At 33.6% G+C, this 11,415-nt stretch overlaps 1 protein-coding gene and 1 non-coding gene across 2 annotated transcripts; both read left to right on the top strand.

The window, feature by feature from the left end:
• The first annotated feature begins 820 nt into the window (after positions 1-820).
• On the top strand, positions 821-1,108 carry LOC133868987 (precursor of CEP14). Its single transcript, XM_062305975.1, has one exon. The coding sequence runs from the start codon at positions 821-823 to the stop codon at positions 1,106-1,108; it is 288 nt and encodes a 95-aa protein (XP_062161959.1).
• Positions 1,109-8,959: 7,851 nt separating this feature from the next.
• On the top strand, positions 8,960-9,033 carry TRNAI-AAU (transfer RNA isoleucine (anticodon AAU)). Its single transcript has one exon. It is a non-coding gene; the product is annotated as a tRNA-Ile (tRNA).
• The last annotated feature ends 2,382 nt before the right edge of the window (positions 9,034-11,415 follow it).

The raw sequence follows: 11,415 nt of genomic DNA, 5'->3' as shown, positions 1-11,415 counted from the left end.
GATACTCTATGGTATATGGTTTCTTTTTATATGGACATACGGTATGCATGCGATATATTATATCAAATGTTTATTTCCAATATATTAGAAGAACAAGGATTTTGGGAGGTTTCATAAGCTTTTAAATATCAAAGAATTAAGATCATAGATCGTCTAATTAATCTAAGTAGGACCAACCAGGAATTTGCTTTTACTTATCACTTAACTTAATTAATTTCTCGTGTTTATCATGGGGATCCGGATCTTTATGTGACGACCACAATAGTCTAATTTATTGTTTACCCATAGTCAATTTCAGTTTCCCTTTGACATAATTTTTGCGGGAAGAAGTGGAGCTAATTAGCCGGAGTCACAAGCTGCGGCTAATCAAGCCGAGTCGAAGGGCTACAATAAATGCCTGGGTGTGGATCTTTGACGGTGCATGTAAGTACGAAATTACTAGGAAAAGGAAAACTGTATGGCCGGCGGCTTTGGCTCACCCTCACCTAACGCTCCTCCACGCGGCGCCCCCACATTCTTTTTAGTATGAAATCTCGACGCTCGGACACTCACAAATTCGCTCAAATTTCAAACCTCTTGCTCTTGACTTGGCCACCCCTAACTTGATCTCCACGCTTTCCCCTCTCTCTCTCTCTCTCTCGCCGCCGCTGACTGACACGGTGTGCATGAAATTGAGAAATTCTCCTTCTCCTCCACTATTTAACCACGCCTAACCCCTAGAAATCTCTCCCCATAAATCTTTGCCTTGCATTTCTTTCCCACAATAAAACCCAGAATCTCTCTCTCTCTCTCTCTCTCTCTCTCTCTCTCTCTCTCTGTGATGGCTCGGATTAGCACTGTGCTGCTCTTTTTCTTGGTCGTGTTTGCTGCATTTGCCTCGCGTTTAGAAGGCAGAAGGCTGCTGGATGTGAAGGAAAGCAAGAAGCGATCGGTGGCTTCTTTGGGGGACAGTTTGATTCTGAGTGCCCTTCCGAAGGGTCAGGTGCCTTCTTCTACACCTAGCAAGAAGGGCCATGCGGTGGAAGTCGAGGAAAAGCTCATAACCCGCCACCTTATTAGCGTTGATCGGATTCTGCGGTCTGTCCCGAGCCCCGGTGTCGGCCACTAATCTCTTCTTCAGGATTGTCGGGTTTCATAATCTCTCTTTGAAACATTAGTTTTCCGATTAAGTTTTGCCTCATTTAATTAGGGCTGTAGAATATAGAATTTGTATTAGTAGAAAAATGTATAGATATATAGTAAGGCTTTATTTATTTATTTATTTATTTTCCTTCATTTCCATCCCTGTAGATCAATGAGATTTCTTGTTTCTTCCAGAGTTAGATCGAGGGAATTAATTATCTTCTCTTTTCATTTTTTATTTTGGCTATAAAAGTGTAGAGTTTCAAAATTAAAGAACAACAATACGTTATCTAGTTGAGATTTAACATTTGATGCTTCTCTGTGAATATTCTTGTTCAAAAGGTCCATATTAAATCTACTGTCTAAATTACTATCAAATTATTGAACACCGATCCCGATCTTTATCGGAGATGGTTAGAAGGTTACAACCTTGAAGGGTTGTCGGAACCCCACTAGGCTCTTTATTGGGTAGCCCCTATAAAAAATTAGGCAAAGTATGAAAGGACGTTTCTCCAATATTTGTAAGTTGAGGGTTGAGACATTAGAAAAAGTAGAATAGGTGAGACATGCAATCTAAATCAGAGACGCTTTTTTCATTTGAAAAGTTTCCACAAAAAGAAAGACGACCGTACCGGCCGGCCCCGGCCAAGCTCTGAATTTAATCGAGAAAACTACGAGTCAAGAAATGGTCTGCCTGCCACTTCACTTCTTGCTTCTAATTTTTGTGGAATTAATAATAGAATCACAAAAAAAGGAGACCAAAACGCGTCACAGGAGGCTTATCCCTAGCCTTCACAACCCAACCGTCTAATATCGCTTTTTATAAAGATGGTGCTACTCTTTAATTAATTCAATCAATTTACCCATGATTTCAGATCATATATATATTAAGGGACCCAATCACTTCAAAGTCCATGGTTGATGCCATGCAATTGCCACACCTGTATAGGTTTAAGTTTTTTTTTTTAAAACCATATAATTTATATTGATGGTAAAACCATATAATTTGATTAATTGAAGTGGTAAAAGAGTGTTGACCATAAGACCAGCTAGTATAAAAGTTGCCAATTGGCTGTGGATATATATATATGTAGTTGAGTCCTACAATTGACTGGAAAAAGAGAGAAAAGAGATGGCCGGTGACGAGAAGGAAAATTAATTGTGTTTAATTTGAAGCCGGGCATCAAGAATGACTAGCTTGAAAGGTTGGGAAAGCATGAATCCACTAGAGACTAGAGTCATGATGATGATGATCAGCTAGCTGCTTCTATTTATTTTCAAATGCTTTAATAATTAGGTCAATAATTCTGAGATTAGTTGGGTTTACGTCGTCTTCGTTTCCATCCATTTTCTCGATCTTTTTAATTTAGTCAGTCTTCCTGTTGGACAAAGAGGATATTTGACCGCATTAAACCCACCCCCGCAGACTTAATTCCATGCCATGATGATATATCTCTTTCAATTCTCGATCTGCAATCTTTTCACCTTATAACGAATTGAATGCTTGTTTTAATCTGTAAAATCTCTAAGTGGTCCTTAAAAGTTAAAAAAGCACTCAAAAAGTGCATGCTCCTAACTCTTATCCAAATTGAGTTGAAATAAATCCTTAATTAACGCCTACTTTACGTACAACGTACGCAATTGCTCATGCCTTTGCCCTTGGGCTTAATTTGGTGGCAAACGACGTACATTAAACCCACTCTTTTGGCATTCTTAATTGGCTAGTATGAGTTTGACAGTTTTGACACGATTATTAAATTTGATACGAACTCAATATGAAATTAACGGGTTCTAGTACTTGAGGGGTTTGGCCTGTTTAAATATATCCAACCTATATGGTTGATCTATATAATCTTATATCCCTACATCGACACTTCCCGAATGTAACATGCATGCGATATAAGGACTGTTAATTTTTTACATGACTCATGAACTCGACAAAAATTCAATACAAAATTAGCAAGTTAAAAGTGAATAGTTTGACTATTTAATTAAATTAATCGAGTTAGAATTAACCTATATAATTTTATAGTCATGTCGAAACGATGGAATTGACACCCCGGCCAATTCTTATATGCAATGCCTTCACACATCTTGCATTATATATATTTTTTTTCTTTTCTATTTCCTTGTTACCTCTGGCCGGGCCCGAACTGTGAATTAATTCATTATCATTTTAGTATTTGCTGAATATTACGAAAATAGGATCAAATGTTTTCAAATTATAGATTAAAATATTGAGGCTGATATTTCTCTTCAGAAATCTTTTCAATTAAGTTTATGTTCTTGATCGAGAGTAAAAAGCATTAGAAATTTTATTCGCAAAAGAGTGTATAGTAGTCATGCACAAACAATTAGTCAGTCGCTCTCATGATTTAATTTGTTGGGAATATATAAGGAAATATTGGAAAAATATGAAGGCAAAAATAAAATTAAGATTTCAATGGTCGATTATAATTATAACGACAATATCTTTATAACGTATTTTGTTCCCTTTTAATATATTAAAATATTTATATTGATTTTTGGACTCATCCAATGGTCTAAAATCATTCGATCCAATTGTCACAAATTGTAATAATCAAATTCAACTTAATGTACACTTTAATAGCATATTAAATTATTAATCTCTTTTGGTAACCTCCAAATCTTTAAATAAAATATATCTCAACATTATTTGAAATAACAAAAAATAAATTTTATTTATTTAAATAAATCTTCTAACATGGTTAATGGATATCTATTTTATAATTAAAAGAATATTTTTATTTATATATGATCTTTTATAAACATCTCTAATCTATATTGTTGATTTTGCATTAAAGTTAAGATACATAAAAATACAATTATTCGAATTTGATCAAGCAGGTTTATACCACTTCTGTTGGTGTTTGGACTTTTCCAGCTCATGGCAAGATTCTAATTTGATGACAAAAACAGTAAAATTCCATCCAAAATTTGGTAGTGTATTTATGTTTTTTCTTTCTTCAAGCTACTTTAATTTATCCAACATTTAGGGTTATCTTAATTATGTCAATTAGTCACTTATTAAGAATAATATAATATCATACAAAAAAATCTTCCCTTCTAGTTCAATAAGATAAACACCATAGAACAAATATTCAAAACAAGACTTTATCTCGTCCATTATGCTCATGTAAATTCTAGCTGCAGCTCACTTTTAGTAGGTAAGGTTTAACACATAAAATATTTAATTGAAACGAGAGGCAAATGAATGAGACGTAGTTTGAATTCAGGATATCTGCTTTAATACCAAGTCAAATCATATGATCTGTTTGGGTTTGCGACTTCAAAAAGTGCAATTTAAAAATAGCTGTTTTAAAATGTGCGATTTGAAAAAGGTTAATTTTAAAAACACAGTTAAGTATTTGGCAAAATCGCAGTCTAATTTTTAAAATCCCAAGTTAGCCTTTAAAATTATACGTTTTCAAAAAAGCACCCCCTTGCATGCGATTTGAAAAAGTAGTTTTATATGTTTTCAAATTGTAATTTTTTAAAAATACAATTTTCAAACAGTTCATTTTCTGCAATTTAGTTTAAAATCTCACTTTTTGTTTACGAAATCGCAATCCCAAACACACACTACACTAAAAAAAAAAAAAAAAAAAAAAAAAAAAAAAAAAAAAAATCATCAATACTTCAACACATCTTAAACAAATTTGTAGCCATATCACATTAAGGACTAACAAAAAATCAATCATTAGAAAAATGCATGGATCATATTAGCTACCAAAAATAGAGGTTTAAAAACGCAATTCTATGCTTTATTTATTTATTTATTTATTTGGTTTTTAAGTAAACTTTGTGCTTATTTGAAGCAACATAAGGGCTCCACAAACCGCCCGTCACTTGGAAAATTTCAGCAACCTTGGATTATTTTGCCCAAAAGGTCGGTAATCTATTTATTGATCCAAAAAAAAAAAAAAAAGTCAGCCATGAAAAGAAGAGACATTTACAGCTGAATCTTTGGCCAGGGTATTTTTTCAGCAACCTTGATTTTCTCTCCAGCTGTGGGCCTGCAGGTTACTGGAGTAAGGAGACAAACCAAATGTATATACGCCCAGTTTATGTCATTCATGATATATATATGCTTAACAGCTAAGAGTTTGTGGTCTTTCCCACCGAATGGTTGAAGTATCAAAGAGGATAAGGATTTTATTGGATAGAAATGAAAAATTAAATGAAGTGAAACAAGAATTTGAACTGCGCTAGCTATTAGTATCCGATTCTGATCATGTTGAGATATGGATATACAATTAATTATATAAGTGAATTATAATTTGATTTATTTAATTAAACGAGTCAGATCATTCAATCCTAACTCGATGATTTTGTGCTTGGTTCGTATCAAATTCACTGGCCTTGTTAAAAATTGACAGCCCACATGTCATGTGTCGGGTTCCGATAATGCTGAAGCATTGATATAAAACTATATAGGTCAACGTTAACCCAACTAATTGAACTAAATGGGTCAGACCTCTCGATCAACCCAAACTCATTAATTTCATATTAAATTTATGTCGAGTTCACGGATTATGTAAAAAAATTTCGGTCATAATTTAAACATGTATGCCATGGGGAATAACAAAAAAAACCCACTTGAATTCCAGATTAAATCCTTCTCTATGAGATCAAGTCTTCACATTTGTTAACCACTGAGGGTGTCGTCTAGTGGCATTTGGGTCGTCACAATGGGGGCTAGGTCCCAAGTTCAAATCCCTCAATAGGAAGCGCTTAGGACTAGGGGTATATATGCAGGTGGATATTAACTGCCCACATCTGATATTCGCAACTAGCCGATATCAACTATCTACTATCCACATATGCGAATGTGGATGTGGTTAGCAAAAAACACTATCTGCATATGTAGATAACGGTGTATAATACCAAAACGATGTTATTTTGGATTAGATATAGGTTATGTTTATATTGATTTAGCTGGCCATATTTCTTTCTCATGTAAAAAATAAATAAATAAATCAGCCTAAATTATTTTCAAAATCATTTAAAATAGCCATAATAAAGACCGAAAGAAGGCCCAAAAAACTAAACAGACGCATTACCTAATATGTAGATAACAGATAATAACCGCGCAGATGCGGAAAGTAAAAACATAATGTGGATGCAGATATCTAAAAGAATTATCTGCATTTTACGGATGCGACTGCGAATATTGCAAATAATCGCATCTACATGTACATCTCTACTTGGGATTATTGGCTTGTACGTCATTGGCTTGGATGCTGCTATATCCCTCAGTGTGGCTGGTGTCAAGCTATGGTTCGATCGGTCTTGAATGAACGCCTGTAGTTTCCACCGTCTAAACCCCTCATGAATGATGTCTAACAGGCAAATGCTACCATGGTATATCCAAATAAAATTGTCACTATGATCGCCCCTCCAACCTTTCTAAATTTTTTTAAAAAAAATTAGTCAATCTCACCTGTTTTACAATTTCAAAGATTTTATCACCTTGAGGAGATCTCGAATAGCTATTTTTTTATTAGAAAAAAAAAAATGTTATGGGAACCAGTTGATAATTAATGGCATATGAGAAAGAATATGAGCTAAGAGCCGTGAAAGGATGCATCAAGTTGCTTTCTCAAAAGAAATACTCAAACCTTTTTCCCGTCTGAATCAAATGAATATGTGGGATATCAAAAGTTAGAAGAGCTCTCAAGTCAATGTCATCACGTGGGTACACAATAGACATCACTGACACCTCGGGTTACACCACACGTGTAATTTTCCTACTTCATTTGCCATGGAATTTTGTACAACAAAAACATTCTTCTTCACTTGGGCTAATCCATGTATATTATGTGTCCACAGGTATTTACTATTTAGTACGATCAATGAATTATCATGTTTATATTTCTTTTTCTTCTTTTTTTAATAGTTTAGATTTAATTTTATATTTTTTATAAATAAAATTAAATCTAAATCCTTGAAAAAAAAAAAATATAACACGTTTATTATAATGTTTTTTTTTTATAGCATTTTAAGTCAAATTCAAGAAAAAAACGTGAAAGGTGGTCAGATTATTAAGTATGTCGGTGCAAATGAAATTCGCTGGGAAATTGGGAATGGAGTGCATATGGACTATTACTGAACCGTTGGTTTCTTCTTCTTTTTTTTTATTCTTTTTTTTGGTTGCTTTTTTCATGAGCGATTCGTTGATTTCAAATGAGAAGAAAATTTCATGAAAAGTCATTTTTTAGAATTTGACACGGCATCTACTTTGACCGCCCTCCCCCGGTTTCAAATTCTGCCTAAACTACTATCAACTAATATAAATGGGTATAGCTATATACCTCATTTTTTTTATTTTATAATTATCTTATAATATTGACTTGTCAATTTCAATTAATTTCATTATTATTTAAACAATGATTAAATTAAGGGTTGATTGGTACTGTCACATCAGCATTGTGAAATAATTGTAAGATAAAAATGTGTTTCTAGCATAGAAATTAATGAGTAATGCTATATGCAAGACTCATATTTGTCCTTTATCCTCCAAATGTAACGTGTGGGATGGATCACTATTGAATTTTGAATCAATGATAATTTTAAAAGTTACATCACATTTGGGAGAATAAAAGAGAGATAGGAGTTTTGCATGTATCATTGCTCGAAATTAAACCTTTTTTTTTTTTATTTTTTTGAAACAAACAGAGAACTTCATTTCTGAATATAAACTCTAGAGGGAATTACACTTGACCAAAAGGCTAATACAAGACAAGAGAAGTTCATACATGCCCGAAGGCAAACACCACTGCCCGAAGGCCATTTGTGACCGGAGATAAATTAATACTTACGGTTGCATATTTAAGCAAGATATCCTCCTTTTTAATGTATTGTACATGAGAATCATATTTTTTTTAGTAGCATTAATAATAAATAAAAAAAAATGATTTTCACATGCTCAAGGGACACATGGCACTTATAGAGACTAGGTTGAATGGATTCTTACGACTCAATTTGTAAAAAAATTATATCCTTCGAGCAACCACGATAGCTTTTCCATCTATTTTTCATAACATTTTTCCCTCTATAGCTCATCCCTCTCTTTGTTTTCGCAAATGTACTTTTTTTTTGGGAGGGGGGGATGACTTGGGTCCGCCCCTAATTGAGAATAAGATGATAGTATAGGGAGTAAACTATAATTTACACTTTTAATATGTCCAAAAAAAATTGAACACATGAAACCACATTTTATGAGGTATGATGCGGGGTTTTCTAAAGAGTTTTTAACCAATCGGATTAGAATATAAAGAGAAATGCTATTTTGTATTTTTTTCATCTTTTCTTTTTAAAAATTAACTATTGAATTTGTTGGACACATTAGTGAAAGTATGGGTTTTACGGATCCAATCACTAGTTTTTTTTTTAAAAAAAAAAATATATAAGAAAATACTAAATAGCAAGTCCTATAATATAAAACATAGGACTTGAATTACGATGAAAAACCCATCAACATCCATAGTTTGGCTTAAGGTAAAATGAATTGGCCATCTTTTCTTTTCTCCTTTTTTTTTATTTTTTTATTTTAAATGACAAGAAAAAGTTTGGTCGAGTTAACTTGGGATTAGATTAGATTAGATTAGGTTAGGCAAATTTTTAATTAACCAAGAATCAAATTAACCCATGGCAGCCCCCAAATTAGTGTGTTCTAACCTCTACTTTTTTAGGAAAGCATTTACGTGACAGACAAAATAATAAATAAAAAAATAAAAAAACAAAAACACCTGTAAAAGAGGTTACATTAATATATTTTTATTTTAAATATTAATCTGTAGGTGCCATAGCAGCTGGCCTATTAGCTCAGTTGGTTAGAGCGTCGTGCTAATAACGCGAAGGTCGCAGGTTCGAGACCTGCATGGGCCACCAATATGCTTTTTATATCTTTTACTCCTACAAGCTTTGCTAAAAGCATTCAGACGGGTCCAGTCGTCTAGACACCACTTTCAATGTTTATCCTGTTATCCAATTTATTTTTTTGAATGTCAATATAATCCCCACACTGAATCTTACGGGCTAATGCCAATTGTGGTGGAGTTCATACACCAAGATACAAAGAGGTGGAAATACAGGGCTTATCAAATAAATTTTTCAAGAAGAGGAGGCTCGAATAATCTGTCAAATTCCATTGAGTCCTATGCAGGTAAAGGTCTTCCTCATATGGCAAGGTATTTTAAATGAGCTTTTCTCGGTTCGTAGTGCCTATCATATGGAGAAGGAATTACAGCCGTCCAACGTAGTGGAAGTTCTCGACAAGGCGAAGGGAATATTATTTGGAAGACTATCTGGAATCTTAAGATCCGTAACGCAAGTAAAATATTTATGTGGAGAGCATGTAATAATCTTCTTCCCACCAAATCAAATTTACTACGGGTGCGTTTGGGATTGCGATTTCGTAAACAATAAGTACGATTTTAAACCAAATCGCAAAACTTAAATCGTTTGGAAACTGCATTTTTAAAAATTGCAATTTGAAAACACAGCAAATTTGTTTTTTCAAATCGCAGGTAAGAGGATGTTTTTTTGAAAACGCATATTTTTAAAGATTAATTTACGATTTTAAAGGCTAAACTGCGATTTTGCCAAACGCTTAATTGCGTTTTTAAAAATCATTTTTTCAAATCGCACATTTTAAAATTGTTATTTTAAATCGCACTTTTTGAAATCGCAAACCCAAACGGACCCTACGACGCGGTATGGTCTCAGATGATAAATGTCAACTTTGCACCAGAGAAGCAGAAATTGTGAAGCATATTCTTTGGAGCTGCCCTTTGGCACAAGATGTATGGGGCTGTGGTCCCAAAAAATTCAAAAAAGGTACAGATGGTATCATACTTTCATTAATTTATTTGAGGTATTTATGGAGCGTTTTGATATAATGGAGCTAGAGCTTATGGTGGTTGTGGCTCGGAAAATCTAGTTTCTTAGAAATGGGGTGATGCATGGAGAGCATTTCTTCATCCTCAACAAGTGTTCTGAGAAGTGAGCATATCTCTTGATGATTTTCGAAGGATGACTGGTCCTAATTTAGATGCTAGTAGCTCTACCTCTATAGCCTCTCCATTATTATTATGGTAGCCACCTCTCACATGTATGTATAAAGCAAATTGTGATGTAGCGGTGGATAACAAAAATAGGCATATTGAATTTAGAATTGTTGTACGTGATTATGAGGGTGTTATTGTAACGGCACGAAGTACCACAAAGAATATTATGGTTGCTCATGTGGTAGCTAAAGCATTGGCAGCTTTTCAGGCTGTGGAGCTATGCAAGGAGATGGACTTCATGGATATCGTTTTGGAAGGGGGTGCTCTACAGATTGTAAGTGCAGTTAAAGCAATATGAAATAACTTGAGCATATTTGGACATATCGTGGATGGCATCATAGCTTGTTTGAGCCAGTTAAGATCCTAGAGAATTGAGCATGTGAAGCAGGATGTGAACCTAGCTGCTCATATCATAGCCAAAGAAGTTATTTTGTGATAGAGTTTAGGTTGAAAAAACCCCAATTTATTTATATCTGTGGTATTATTTCTAGGGAGCTCTATACCCCTATGTGATTGAAGTTTATTCATACAACTAATGATGATGCGTTAGTAAAAAATCTCAATCTGTATAATTGTCATTCAACTAATAATGTGTCAATAAAAATCAATCATTGGATCACTAACAAAAAAAAAAAAAAAAAAAAAAAACTAATTTTCACTGCCACATTATTGGATCAGGATTCTCTACAATTATTTGTCCGAATTTGAGAAAATTCGGTCATGTGATTGTGAGAGACAGACTCACTTGATCGAATAAGTAGTTGGATAACCCAATTTTTATTTGATCAGATAGGTTCCATAAGTGATCTCTCACAATCATTTGCCAAATTCTCTTAAATTCGGGCAAATAAGTGGGTCTATGTGGCCTCGCCGCCAAGTGACATCGACAGTGACTGAAAAAGGCAATCACCTCTTTTTTCTTTAATATATTTTTTTATTATTATTATTATTTATTTAGATTTGGTCGGATGGGTATCAAATTTAAATTTTAAATTTTATACTTGTGACAAGTTTTCTACGATGGATCTAATAAACGGCCAAGATTAAAAACTTTGAAAATCTCAAATTTAAAAAGAATTTAAGAGAATCTTGATCCTATATGCTTCTTTTTGATACTACTGCTTTATTAAAATGGTCATTATGTTCATTTACCATCTAAAAAAACAAACAAATCTTTTGCCATATTTAAAAAAAGTCGTAA

This window comes from Alnus glutinosa, chromosome 5 (assembly GCF_958979055.1).
Source record: "Alnus glutinosa chromosome 5, dhAlnGlut1.1, whole genome shotgun sequence".
NCBI classification, from domain to species: domain Eukaryota; kingdom Viridiplantae; phylum Streptophyta; class Magnoliopsida; order Fagales; family Betulaceae; genus Alnus; species Alnus glutinosa.
The sequence above is the reverse complement of the archived record's forward strand: the minus strand, read 5'-3'. Positions and strand labels throughout refer to the sequence as shown.